This window comes from Hirsutella rhossiliensis, assembly GCF_020360975.1.
Source record: "Hirsutella rhossiliensis strain HR02 chromosome Unknown scaffold00020, whole genome shotgun sequence".
Lineage (NCBI taxonomy): Eukaryota > Fungi > Ascomycota > Sordariomycetes > Hypocreales > Ophiocordycipitaceae > Hirsutella > Hirsutella rhossiliensis.
The window spans coordinates 580,782-594,196 of NW_025408686.1; the positions used below are offsets into that span (position 1 = coordinate 580,782).

At 52.0% G+C, this 13,415-nt stretch overlaps 3 protein-coding genes across 3 annotated transcripts; 1 reads left to right on the forward strand and 2 right to left on the reverse strand.

Annotated features, from left to right (window-relative positions):
• Positions 1–165: 165 nt before the first annotated feature.
• HRG_11363 (uncharacterized protein) lies at positions 166–1,493 on the forward strand (the record flags this gene model as incomplete). Its single annotated transcript, XM_044869833.1, has 2 exons — positions 166–542; positions 896–1,493. 2 exons carry the CDS (start codon positions 166–168, stop codon positions 1,491–1,493), a joined length of 975 nt encoding a protein of 324 aa, XP_044715095.1.
• Positions 1,494–4,365: 2,872 nt separating this feature from the next.
• On the reverse strand, positions 4,366–8,422 carry HRG_11364 (uncharacterized protein; the record flags this gene model as incomplete). Its single annotated transcript, XM_044869834.1, has 14 exons — positions 4,366–4,518; positions 4,573–4,811; positions 4,899–4,913; positions 5,055–5,079; positions 5,249–5,478; positions 5,623–5,633; positions 5,679–5,874; positions 5,947–6,264; positions 6,604–6,624; positions 6,673–6,871; positions 6,959–7,227; positions 7,486–7,639; positions 7,905–7,982; positions 8,186–8,422. 14 exons carry the CDS (start codon positions 8,420–8,422, stop codon positions 4,366–4,368), a joined length of 2,145 nt encoding a protein of 714 aa, XP_044715096.1.
• A 2,128-nt stretch (positions 8,423–10,550) lies between these two features.
• Positions 10,551–12,376, reverse strand: HRG_11365 (FAD binding domain-containing protein; the record flags this gene model as incomplete). The annotated part of the gene is made up of 6 exons (XM_044869835.1): positions 10,551–10,601; positions 10,670–11,043; positions 11,117–11,671; positions 11,928–12,047; positions 12,148–12,213; positions 12,322–12,376. 6 exons carry the CDS (start codon positions 12,374–12,376, stop codon positions 10,551–10,553), a joined length of 1,221 nt encoding a protein of 406 aa, XP_044715097.1.
• Positions 12,377–13,415: the final 1,039 nt, after the last annotated feature.

The window sequence follows — 13,415 nt, forward strand, 5'->3', positions numbered from 1 at the left end:
TATAGGATGCCCACCTCCACTCTGCGTAACCCCTCATTTACACTTCCACGGTGACTACATCTGCCATGTTCTCACGATGTCGGCCTCCCAGCTCAACGTCGATACCTCGTCCTCCCCGCGGCAACCTCTTGACAGCCAGAAAATGCTGGCGCCGACATGTCCATGATGGCCTTTGTCCAGCCCGGCTGCCCGGCTAGGTTCGCCTACCAGAATGAGCATCGTGTCAAAGGGCTCAACGCAGAAACCCTAGCGAGGGTCTTCCTTCCCACGCCCTCATGGCTGTCGACTCCGGAGTATGCAGCAATCCGGTCAGATACTGGCAATCCATCGACCTGCATCTTCTTCAGCCTTAATATTTCCATATACAACCAACAGATAATCTCCTCGGAATGGACCGAGCAATGGTTCTTCATGGTCGGCCGTGTTCATCCCTTTGCCCTGACGTGGGAAATCGAGCGACGTGATGGCTTGGAGTCGGACGATGATAACATCACAGAATACACCGTCCCCGCGCTTATAGTCCGCGATCACAGCTACCAACCGTGAGTCTATGCTCCAAATCTCTCTGTCGCCACTGCCCTCCCTGACGATATCCATAGAATTGTCACTCGCACCTCAGCTCGGTGGATACTTTCCCAACGATACAACCCATTGTCTCCTTCACGGGACCTGTCATCGGCTCCGGCCGCGACCTCCTGCATGGAAACTCGGCTGCGGCCCTTGACGACACCCAGCTGAGCTGCTGCGGCTTTGTCCAGCTCTCCACCTTTATTTGTCCTGGGATTCCCGGCAAAACCCCTTCAAGGGCTTTCACCCTTCCAAGTTTTCGTCATCTTCCCCATTCACGCTAATCCTTGGACCTCCTATGCAAGAATATGACCGAGAGGCGCGACAGCCAGTTCCAGTCGAACGCTCTCTTCACCTGTACGGGCAAAATCGCCGGCTTACTGGATCACCAGATCATGAAACATGCCCCGGCTTTCGACCAAGACTATATCTTCATCGTCGTCCCCGACACGTGGACTTTCCACGACAAGGCCATGTCCGGCCAGGCTTCTGCAACACAACTACTGCCGACGACACCCAAGAGCGCGGTCGGCAATCCCTCGGACTATAGCGTTGCGTTGGCCAGGTTTACCTCTACGAAGAAACCCAAGGCCGCCCAAAGCCCCGCCTCCCCCACGCCGCATGCTTCTGGCCCAGTCGATCCCCTTATGCTGGCATCAAGTCGGTCATTGCCCGATCCCTACCAAACCCCAACCAAGAGACCGCGACTTTCTCCCGAAACTTCCACCATAATCACCGACTGTGACGGTCAAGACTCCCAAATCCGATACCTCCTCCTTTCTGTCCCCGGAAGACCCGCAGAGTCAGAGACGGACACCGAACAGGTCAATCACCAAGACACATCCGCCTCTGGCTCTATCAGACCTCCCGCGTCGATATCTTCCCGACCACTGCGCGCCCGACGTCCGCCCAAGAATATTCTCTGAACTTTAAAGCATCAAACGAAACAATACAACATGACAACATGTCTCATCATCCTCAAAATCAACTGCCAAAGGCTCGAATAGCACATTCTCTTCTCTTCTTGTTCTCCTTTTCATGAAGACGATCAAGTCAAAACTTCCCCAATATACTCCTTATTCTGTTTATACCTACGACTTATACCGGTAGCACATGTAAATTTTCCGAGCCTTCCACTCGCCCAGACATGCATTACCCACTCACATCTCTCTTCAACCCTGCCGTCTCTCCACGCCCTTTGAGTTTGCGCCTTTTTAAACCAAATTTTCCTCCAGCGGCCTAGCCTGCCTTCCCGACGCTCTGTCTCGGTTTCACTCACGATAATGCTCTACGTCTCTCGCCGTGTCTCGTATCTCGACCTCACTCTTCTTCCTGTCTCCTATCTACTGTCGCCAACTCTCTCTCTCTCTTCTGTAGCCAACTCTTCTCCGGTTCTCTTGTCGCCAAATTTCGTTCCGAAAGGCTTCTTTGCGCGAGCCGCGGCTGGCGAGCCTTCCTCTCGTACGCATAATGATCATGTCAAGCTGCTTAAAATACCGCTACACCAGGAAAAATAGGGGCACCCCATTGGACGTGTTATCAACGCATATTATAGGGTAAGTGGACCCCCACTAAAGTGCGAGCCTGACTGGACAAGACAAGTGGCCAAGGGACGAAACAAACGGGTAAAATAATGTAGATTACGCGTATAAAGTACATACTTCTTCCTGTCAAGGGAGGGGTGATTTCAGCACGATGGACCCATACCTTACTATTTACATCCACATCCAGGTAGCCAAGGCAAGCCATGCTGTGTAGGCCGCGCGTCTCTCCAGTTCCCCCACAGATGTTTCATGTGAGCCGGACTTCCCTAGCAGGTGTATATTCCCCCAGCATATCCTTCGTATTTCGGCACCAAGCTACTCGCCACAGGGGACGGCATAGATTCAAAGTGGATTTCGAAAGTCTCGACGTGGCTCATGTCCACGGGCTTACGGGGACGGAAGAGCTGGCGAGGTGGCTCTCATTACACCCAGGAAATGGACAAGGGTGTGGAATTGTAAAATCTAGATGACATTCAATCATCAATGCCCGACAAGTGTCTTCCATCCTCGGGCCCTATAAGAGATGCCCAAGGGGGTTTACTTTTCAAAACGCCCTGGACCGCAGCTGAGCCAAAGACCAATAGTCATGGCTCCCCCTGCCTTCTGGATTGTCCTTTCGGAAGCCGGCCCCAGGGGACGTATTCCGTCGTGCATTGGGGATGTCGTCGCTCTGGCGGATTGCTTTCGTGGTATCGGCATTGATACCATTGGCGGCCTGTGGCGACAATTTGTTTTGGTCCTTCATATCCTAGCTCGTTTGCGTAACCAGCTCGGCATTGATCTTGCTGAAACACGGCTCTTACTACTTAGGAAATAGGTCGTGAGACAAGATTTCGTGTATACGGGCATGGCCGCTCTCGGTTCCCACGAATGACCGGGGGCAGTAGCGATAGCATGCGCCCATGATTCCAGGAAGCAATGAGCATACGTACGCGCCGCGCCTTCTCGCCAGTCTGACGGAGATGTGGTGGCGCAAAGTCTCAGGTGCGTATATATATATAGAGTCGATTCAGCATGCTCTCTACTTGCACAACCTCATCGTCAGCATTGGCGCATACCATGCTTAAACAAACAACAAGCTGCAGGGCGGGGTAGAGTTCTTCAGATTCTCCTCCACCCTATTCATAGGAAATCTGATTGCATGAATCAATTGGCGCTCCATGCTAGGCGAAGATCGTCAGGATTGCGAACTGCGATTCAGAAATGTCTGTCGAGTTCATTGTGGGAAAAACAAACAACTGCCGTAAGACATTCGGCCAGCATGATCTCGTGAGCCCTCTGGACGAACCATCTCCATTGTAGTGTCAAAGGATGGTAGTAGTCGCGCATCTGATTCACTCTTACATGGATTATACCATCTACATCAACCGAACGGTGAGGCCGGGCAACCCGGTGTGCGGTCTCGATAACCACCTGTACCATGTCGTGCATGAATCGTCAATGTATACAGACTTTACGTAACGGCAACCTCGTATACACACACAGGGAGACCTGGTTCACCCTGCCGCCCTGACTTTAAAATAACTATGGATGAAAGGAGCTGGTAATTTTCGCCATTTATGCTCGCAGACTCGTGCATATCCGAACCGAGCTGGACATCACTGCTCACATCGCAGCCTGGAGGATCTATATTCATGGCTTTACTGAGCCTTTTTTCTAGGAGCAAGCATCCTACATGTAGAACCTGCTGTCTTCGTTGCATACGAATACACGGCAGTTGGGGGACACTGTTAGTAGCTCTTCAATGGTATCGACCGTACAAGAGCAGCCTTATGGCATTGAGAAGCTTGAATTCAGGGGAACGTGAGAGAACAGTGGCAGCATAGGGTAGTCTTGAACCTTTGATTTTCTAATTTTGGTGCGACAACTCCCCGCCGACCGACATCGCTCCTGAATCTGGTATCGACCGTTACATTTCCGGATCGCTGGTCCCGCTGACACCATGGGAGGCTTTTTAGTCTCGTTCAAAATATGTTCTCGAGGACAGACCCCTAGTAGGACTGTTCCAATGTAAGTTTCATGCGGTCTCAGGCGCAACCTGAGTGGCACCTTAAGACGTTGTCAGAAAAAACACACTTATATCGATCGCACAAGCAATGCAGTTGCTGAAAATGTCCTCTTTTTGTTTACGCACACGTAGTCGTTCGGTATTGTCCCATTTGATACATGCAGTAGTGATATTTTTGTACGAAAAAACAAAGGCCCTGTTTCCCAGATGTTTCCTCTACCGTGGACCTTGTTTCTGGCGTTCTTTTCAGGCATAGATCTCGTCCAAGAACAGCCTGCAGCTGTTTGCATCCTTGCCGACACGACCGATATACATGTCTGGGCGAACCACGACGGCGAACGAATCATCCCGGTTGGCCCAATCTGCCCTGAACATCTTGCCACCTTCTGCTTCTGGCGCCTGAAATCCATTTGATCCCGAGATCACATGCCCATTTGTTAGATTTGATTCTGCCAGAGGGCGGACCTGGTACGGCACTGCGACATTCAGATGCCCAAAGTCGATGCTGGCGTGGGTTCCGATAAACAACACCAGATATTTGCCGTAGGTAGCTTCGGTGTAGAGCCTTGTGCTCTTGCTGCCGTCGAGTGACTGCAGGATGAGATCAGGACATCGGCATCCCGCCGTCCAGATATCGTACTCGGACTCCCAAACAAGCGGCGAGTCGAAACTCGTGTAAGATACGCCCATGCCTGCGTCATAGGAACAATCCCCAAACTGTCAGCTAAACAAGTCTAAAGCAAGACACGAAGCAGCGCAACGACACAGGCAGCACTCACCCGTAATGTACCCCGCTGTGGATAGGTTAACTGAGGCTCAGTTGGGTCTTTGATCGATGATCGTGTTGTTCTTGTTATTCTTCGCTATCTAGACCATGCTGTGAGGTTTGATAGGTTGTGCGCGTGTCGGGTAAACGTTGTTCCCTGCTGACGCACGTGATACCCTCCTGCGATGTGCGCTCTATCGTACAAATGATCAGACACTGGCATCTCTTTAAGAATCGAACAAAACGCACTAAACGTAACACCCAAACAACATGTAAAACGGGTATCTCAACACAAAGGAACAATCGATAGCAAGCTTAAATCAAAATCGTCAATCATGCGGTCATATCTTCCTTCCTTTGAACCCAGCCTTCGAGCCGGATCGTGATCTCGTTGTCGTTAACGAATCGGGTTAAGGCCCCGTTTGGAGATAGCTTCGTCATTGCATCGGCCGGGTTATCCGCTCCGTTGATCCAGCGGATGTTGGTGATTTCGCGTTGTTCGTAGGCCTGTCTCAACGCCATGATATCGATCATCAGACGTTTCTCCGTGGTGGTGCCAAGCTTCACTAGGCACTCGTACAGGCTGTACGAATCTGTACACACAACGAGCGGGATTTGCGGTAATCCAAGGCGGCTTGTAATCTGGTTGATCGTCCCTGCAACCACATATGCCAAATCGAAGCCTGAAGCTAATCCATATATCTCAGAAGCCAAGACGCTGCGGGTGACTCTCTTGCACTTCGTCGAGCTCCAATGGATCAGGTTTCCGTGGATCGTGAATGACTCATCTGACTTAGTCTCGGTTGCAATGATTATAACGAATCCGATCTGAGAGCTTAAGTCCTTGTTGTTGGCGAATGATCCGTCTGTGAAGACGAAGACCTTTGCTGCTTCTAGACCTATTGGGACGAATCGAAGGCCTCTTTGTGGATTGTCGATCTGCCATTGGATCCGTTTATTCAACGCCTGAAAATCCTCCGCGGTTGGATCTTGTGATTGTGCCGCGATTGAATAATCGAAGCTAGCCTCTGGTTGACAAATTGAGGCTATATAGGCGCCACGGGCACGTTGTTCCACGTATCGTTGGGCCCGATCTTCCGTGGATAGATCGATAATTTTGAGGTTGTTGACCTGACCTTTCTGCATGACTAGAAGATAGCCCTTCTCTAGAGCAATGAGGCTGCCGTTGAAATCACAGGTATCGCCTTCTCGTAGGGTCTTCTTTGGCTTGGCTTGGAAGCATAGCTCGCGGTCTTCACGTTGCAGGAATGTTGTTGTGCCTACCAATAACGTATCATCAGTCTGAAGCGCGGCAACGCCGAAGGCATTAACCTGAAGTGCGGTATCCGCGTTGGTCTCTGCGGTCGTGACGTTGATCTCTGCGGTCGTTATCATTAAACATGGATCAAACGTTGACGGCTCCATCTGTAGCTTGATGCGGTGATGCTCATGATACGTATTGAACCAATGAGCGCCTGCTTCAGCGATTCCGTACAATGGCTTGACCACACGAAGGATGGTTCCCCTGGGTATCTCTCTTTAATTCGTGTGGCAAAGAGATGAGGATAGTGCGATTCAAAGTGGTCGATGCCTGCGTATAGGCCATCGTAATGTCTCGGATAGCAAGAGACATCTTCAAAGAGCAAAGGAAAGGGAAAGAGCGAGTACTACCCGCTGGGCAGGACGGGAGATTGTTGGAGCCTGCGTGAGGATCTCACGCTTCTCGTCGTCACCATATCCTTGTACCACAAGACGAGACTTCTCGTACGGTGTAGCAGTGTTCTTGCCTTTGACCTCCCGGACCATTCGTGACTTGAATAGCCTGTGTTTTCCATGCTTATTCATATCGTATCGTTCGGGCACGATGACGCCTGCGCCTAGCAGGTTCGTGATTTCGAGGTCATCAGAGGCTTCAAACGGTCGTCCGGCGGTAGTGATTTTCTTCTCTGCACGTAACTTTACGGCAAGGTCGAGGGCGGCGCACTCCTTATGCGATAGAAACATATTAGCGGGTGAAAATTGAGATCGAGGTAACGAAAAAGGGCTAAGACTAAGGAAATAACTAGAAGGAACGAAGGTATCGTATTGCTGCTGATCTCGAGGGACTTTTCTTGGTCTGCCGCGTCTGCGTGGTCTCTCCGGCTCGGGATATTCGAATGGCTTAGGCACTTCGGTCTCAACGTTGATGCTATCAGCCTGATTGTCAGCAGTCTGATTGTCAGCGTGTGGCTGCTGTAGAACATCGTGACTTCGTTGCTGCTGCGAATCCGGGTGGCGAAAGTAGGGCTGGACAGCCGTGCTGCGAAATTTAGCTGGCCCGTTGTCTAGCTCAACTGTGACCTCTGTGTCTGTCACAGCTAGGACCTTGTATGGGCCTTTCCATCCTCCTTTCTCACGAAATACTCGAACTTCACTACCAAGCGGCAATGATAGTGGCATCTTCTCAATCGTGTTGGGCCCATTACGGGCATTGAGGGCGTCATTGACCTTCCTTTTAGCTACAAGCTTGCGTAGCTCTGCCATAGCTTTCGTCACGGCTTTCGCACGTGTGATCGCGGAAGCAGAAGGCGGCGAATCCATCGTTATCCGAGGGTAGGCACCAAAGACTAGTAGTGTGGGCACTAGACCGTCAGGTCCGGCGGTATCATTGACGGATTTGAAGGCCATTTGAAGCAACGACTCAGCTGATGCTGTTTTTAGCTCGGCTTTCAAGATCTCGTATGCCCTTCGAATCGGGGCGTGATATCTCTCCACCTTGCCAATTGACCAGTGGGCTTCGACGGGCACGGTGACAGGTTATTCCTAGCAGCTTCGCTTCTGCTTGGAACTCAGAGGAGGCAAAATTCGTACCAGCGTCGTGCGTGATAACATCTGGAGGGCCTAGGTATGTGTCAATCCAACACAATTTGAGTGCTTCCCACGTCTCTTTAGCCGATATATTCTGAAGAAATCGTCCGGCTTGGAAAGAGGTTGCTAGGTCAACGGCATGAAGGACTGGCCGGCTGTCAAGATGCATTACATCGACGATCAATTCGTAGTTGAAATCGCAGTTATCCTTTAACGTGAATTTGAACCTGCGCGGTGCGTCTGCCTTGATCTGGCAAAATGACAGAATTTTCGGATCATCGCGATTGCTTCGAATTCAACATCATGCCCAGCGCTTGTCAGTAGCTTATGTAGCTTGTGTACTGACGGGTGGCCAAAGCGAGTGTGTAGGCGCCGAAGCTCGGCTTCGGATAGGAAGGCAATAGCGGCTTCATCCTTCCGTAGGAAGAACCACGGATGACCCCATTTGCGTACGATCGGAATCCTCTTATCGCCGCAGATCAATTCGTTCGTGACGTTGTTGAGATAGGCACCGAGACGGTCCATATCCTTGAGGCATAGCAAGAAGGGCGTTGACATATTGATAACGTGGAAAACGACTTCTCCAATCGGGGTAATGACTGTTGTGATCCCGATCGTGTTCGTCGGCTCGTTTCCACCGAATCTGACCGTTGCGATCGTCGCATTCTTCCGTAGCTGGACCGTCGGCATCTCTCGTTGGAGCGCGCGGAATTGGTCGATCCCAGCTGTAGATATCTTCGCTGCACCCGTGTCAGGCAGGATCCCTTGGAAAGAGGTCCGGTTGTAGCGATCGAGCAAGAAATGCTGTGATTCCTCGCATATCGATTCTCCCTCGACGGTGTGAATGCGGTGGCGAAAAGCTCTATTAGATAGGAAGGCAGCTGCAAAGAAGCTATCGCTTTGATCGTCAGAGTCATCGTCAGCAGAATCAGAGGTCTGATCTTCATCTGGGTCCCCTTCGTAATCGGCAAGGAACGTAGTAAATGGACGGGAAGATGACTTCTGGCCGTGAAATCCTCGTTCTCGAAGATATCTTTCGTGGCCCTCTTTCTCTCGTCATCCGGATGCTTCGTTGAAAAACAGCCTTCTTTGCCGCAGACGTAGCAGCGCTTCGTCCACTTCTTCCTTTTGTCAGCGGGGTGCTGATAGCGGCGGTCAGTAAAGAATTGGTCTTGATCTTGAAGATATTGACTGGGCTGTCCGGGCTGTCTTTGGCTGACGGTTGTGAGTGACGATCTTAGCTGTGAAGATAGTCCCTCGAAGGTCTTAGCCGGCACGAAGAGGGCGAATTCTAATTCAGGCACGCCACGGCATGCTCGAATTGTCGTTGAAATTAGCTGGTCTTCGCCGCCATAGCTATTCCCAAGAGCTCTCTGGCATAGCTGCAATTTGTCAAGAAGAGCCTGGAGGATTTCACAGAGAGGCTTCTCGGAGATTCCTTCCGAAGCTGTGTGAAATTGATCGAGGTCCAGTCAGTGTGATACTGTTGCCTATTGACTTCCGTATCAAAGTGCTGCTTCATCTTCTGATACATCTCCGCGAACGTTGAATCGCGGCTGACTTGATGCACGAAGAAGTTCTTTGCTCTCTTCGTGAGGATATTTGAGAGCAAAGCGTGGAATTGTGACGGTTTGATGCTAGCTGTGAGGCAGGCATCGAGAAAGTAACGGATCTTATCATCTAGGATATCGTAGGCGTCACCTGAATAGTTGAGCTTTCGATCCCATAGCTTAGAAAACTGGTTGGCGATGGCAGGATCGAGGTCTTCATTGGGGACCTGGACTGGGGGGCACGGTCCGGTAAGCTTCGCGGTCGATAGCTGGTCTGATCATAAGTTCCTGCTGCTGTTGATTCGATCGTGACAGGGGTAGGGATTGGTCATTGGGGGGGGGTCTTGCGGGAGGTTTAGATCGGGAGTGACTGGTGCTGGGGTTGGTGCTGGGGTTGGTGCTGGGGTTGTTGCTAGCGATGGCGATCGTCTGAGGAGTTCTTGTTGGCGTCGGTAGGCGGCCGTTTTCTCGTATAAGATGGCATCACGAAGATCGTCTTCATCCCACTCAGGAAGTCGGTCACGGTTCTTCAGATTTACTAGGAATGCCGTGATCTTTGCGTTCAGCTTTCCTGTATAGATTCCTCTGAACCTTAGGGTATTCCGTAGGACCTTACGGACCCTTGGATCGACCTTCTTGAAGTCGTCTTCCTCCCAATCCTCAAAGTCTTCTTGGAATGATCCAAGCAGCTCGAGACCTTGACATGTTGAGGAGACTTTATAATCAACGATGCGGGCGAGAACGAAGGTATTATAGTGGATCTCATCGGAAGTCTCGTTGACTGGGGTGTTGAAGAGGTCCATGTTGAAGATTGTGGCGAGGCCACGGTTGAATTCAGCAATATCGAGGAATTCGTTGATGTCGAGCGTCGGTGCGTTCGCGTTCGCGCTGGTGCCGCTTGCGCTGCTGCTCATGATGTCGGATGGGGCTTGACAGGAAAATCTGCGAGGAATAGGGCAAGAAGGTGTCAAGAGAGGTCAAATTGATCGAGAGTGATCAATGAAGCTGATAATCAAGCGGGATACCAGAGATTTGTATGTGCGATAGGGCACGCCTAAGAGGTCAGCGGCTGAGGCAAACAACTAGGCACGGTTGACTGAATAGAGTGGGCGCCGGTCGGGTCTTCGTAGTCAGTCTCGCGTTCTAGCAATCTTAACTTCGCAGGGCAATCTGATGCAGATGATGCTTAGAAAGACTCTCTTCTATCTTGCTGCTCTGAGGTTACCAGCCAGGTAACAACTGATCAGTGTGGATAGGTTAACTGAGGCTCAGTTGGGTCTTTGATCGATGATCGTGTTGTTCTTGTTATTCTTCGCTATCTAGACCATGCTGTGAGGTTTGATAGGTTGTGCGCGTGTCGGGTAAACGTTGTTCCCTGCTGACGCACGTGATACCCTCCTGCGATGTGCGCTCTATCGTACAAATGATCAGACACCGCATTCTTTTCAATAGTCCCGACATATTGCTTCGCCTCGTGCACCGTATCGCGCACCAGAGCGGCGGCAACGTCAACGACTCCCTGCGCCGTGCCTCTCCGCTCGATATCGTAGCTGAGAAGCAACTTGCCCGCGGCGTCTGCCCTGAGGCTCGAAGGGACGTTGACCACAGCAGCAAGCCGCCAAGCCAAGCCAAAGGCATCGGCGATGCCCGTGTTCAGTCCCTGTCCTCCGTTGACGGAGTGAACGTGCGCAGCGTCGCCGGCCAGGATGATGCGCCCACTACCGTCTTTTGAAATAAAACATGACGCAACGCGCTCCTTGACTGTGGACAAGTGCAAAGTCAGGTCGATGGTTCGCGAGATTACACTCGCTGAACACATTGGGGATGAACGTACCTTCGAAAGTGCTATACCACTCTGTTCTCTGAAATTCGACTCGGTGCGGAGTCATGTGTCTTTTGATGGACTCTTGCGCCCTTTCCTGGGTGACTTCTCCGTCCAGGAGCACGTAAAAGCGGGATAGCCCTCGCTCCCTCGGGATCCAAGACACGCGCGACTGAGAGTCGATTTCGAACGTAATGATTTCCGGGCAGACAGGAAAGTCCGTGTCGATGAAGGTATCGAGCACCGCCCACACCATCTCCGGTTTGGTGCCGGTGAAAGTGACGCCCATGTGCTTGCGCACCGCCGAGCGAGCGCCGTCTGCGCCGACGACATACCGGGAGCGAACTCGACGTCCGGAGCTCGTGATGATGTCAACACTCTCGTCGTGCTCGTAAATAGAGACGACTTGCTCTCCGTAGTGCACAAGGTCACCCAGCTCGCTGCTCAGCAGCTTCTCGATGACTGGTTGGCCGAGCATGAGAAAGTTTTTGTGCAGCGTGTGCTCGAGGCTCACCCACCACTTGTTCTGCCGTGATTTGAACTCGCCATTGCCAAAGGTGGAACTTGCTGTTGGGTGGTGCGAATGAGCTCGCGTCGTCAGTCAAGATTTGTCTGGTGTGCTTGATGCTGATTGCAGAGGTATACCCAGCCAGCGGAACACACTTGCGAACACGGAGTGATCGGGCTTTACATGAGGCGAAGTCTCGGAGAAGAGGGGTGTTGAGATTCGAGAAGCCAAGGGCAAAAGAGACTGGGGACTCGGGGAGCCAGGGGACTTGGCAAATGGGGCAGCCGCATGGGTTAAAGGGTTGCCTAGACTCACTGCTGCATTTGAGACCCAGGGGTAGCAGATCCTCGAGAATCTTGGCCACTTCAAAGTACTGTTGCGTTCGAGCGTTCAGAGCATCTGCCCTCCCCAGCTCAAGGCTCCTAGGCTTGGCATCTGCGAGAAACTCAGTGTCAGCCTCCGCGCCGTCGCCAACGTGGAGTGGCAAGAGAGTTTGGTCTCGGCATGGAACGGGGTGGAGCTGCCTGCGACGTACCAAGGACGCAGACCGAGACTCCCAATCGATGGAGGAGCAGGCCGGCGAACAAACCGGTTGGTCCGCCTGCAGCCCGGGGTGAAGCAACGTTAGCAGACTGGAGAGTATCGACCCAACACTAGGGCGAAGATTGTGGCGACTGTATAGGTAGGTGTGGGAGGAAGAATGGCATACCACCAACGATGGCAACGCCAACAGCCTGATGGTCATGTGTTGCTTCGACGGCCATCTTGATGCCGGTTTTGAGCGAGACGTTTTCTCTTGCCTTTTCCTCTTGCTCACTTTGCCGGTAAGGTGCAGGGGGCCGCTTTATGAAAAGCAGGCCAGGTAATAACTTATCAATGATATGTTCAGTATCTGCGCATGAATGAAAGGGGACGGTACTCCGATGCAAATTTGCGCATGCCTCATCCGTGCCGGCGACAAGCTTGTGGACTCCCACCCCGTTCCTTATGCACGAGATGACAAACGCTGAATATTGTCCTTGAATTGCGCACTGCGCTTTGCGGTCCTGTCCTTAGACTGGCAATGGTTTCAGTTGGGTATGCAGATCGTGGGGTTCATGTCAAGGCGGGTGTAGGTAATAATACGTGGCGTAACAGCATGGCTGGAGGGAGGGTAGACGACGGTCCTGGGCCGAATAACTGGATTGTCCTGGATCGAGCCGAATCGAACTGACTCAGCTAATGAGGCTTACGCCGGCTGCTGCAAGGGCGCTTGGAGTCTGTCTGGAGAAGCTTACTAGTTACAACTTATCATCCTTTTATTCCGAGCAGCGCCGAGAACTAATTAGACCTCTTCGGGGTGAAAGTCGGCCAACACGTCCAGCCGCAGTCCGTAGAGGCGGCCACGCCGAGTCAAGCCCGCGGTCCAGATTGTTTCAGGCTCGCCATGCCTCACCCGATCTGGATGCTGGACGCTTTTGACCGTGTCAGTGGAGACTGGAGAGGCAGAATAACATGTCCCTCTACATCGTGGTTTGCATATCAATCAGACAGAGTACCATGGACTGCCGACTCTTAGCCTCTGCTTTCCCATCACATGCATCCTGCGTACATGGAGCTACATGCACGCTGCAGTGTTACTGCGACTACACGCACGACATACATATTCATACACTACCTGAGATGACAGTCCGTGGGCGGGGCGAGCCCAAGCGTCTCCCCCCCTTTCCCATCATGGCATCAATGCAGAGCCACGTCAACTCGGCCAAGGGCCAGCACCTCGGGCAACGAGCAAGGCGCTTACTCCATGAAACGGGTTATTTA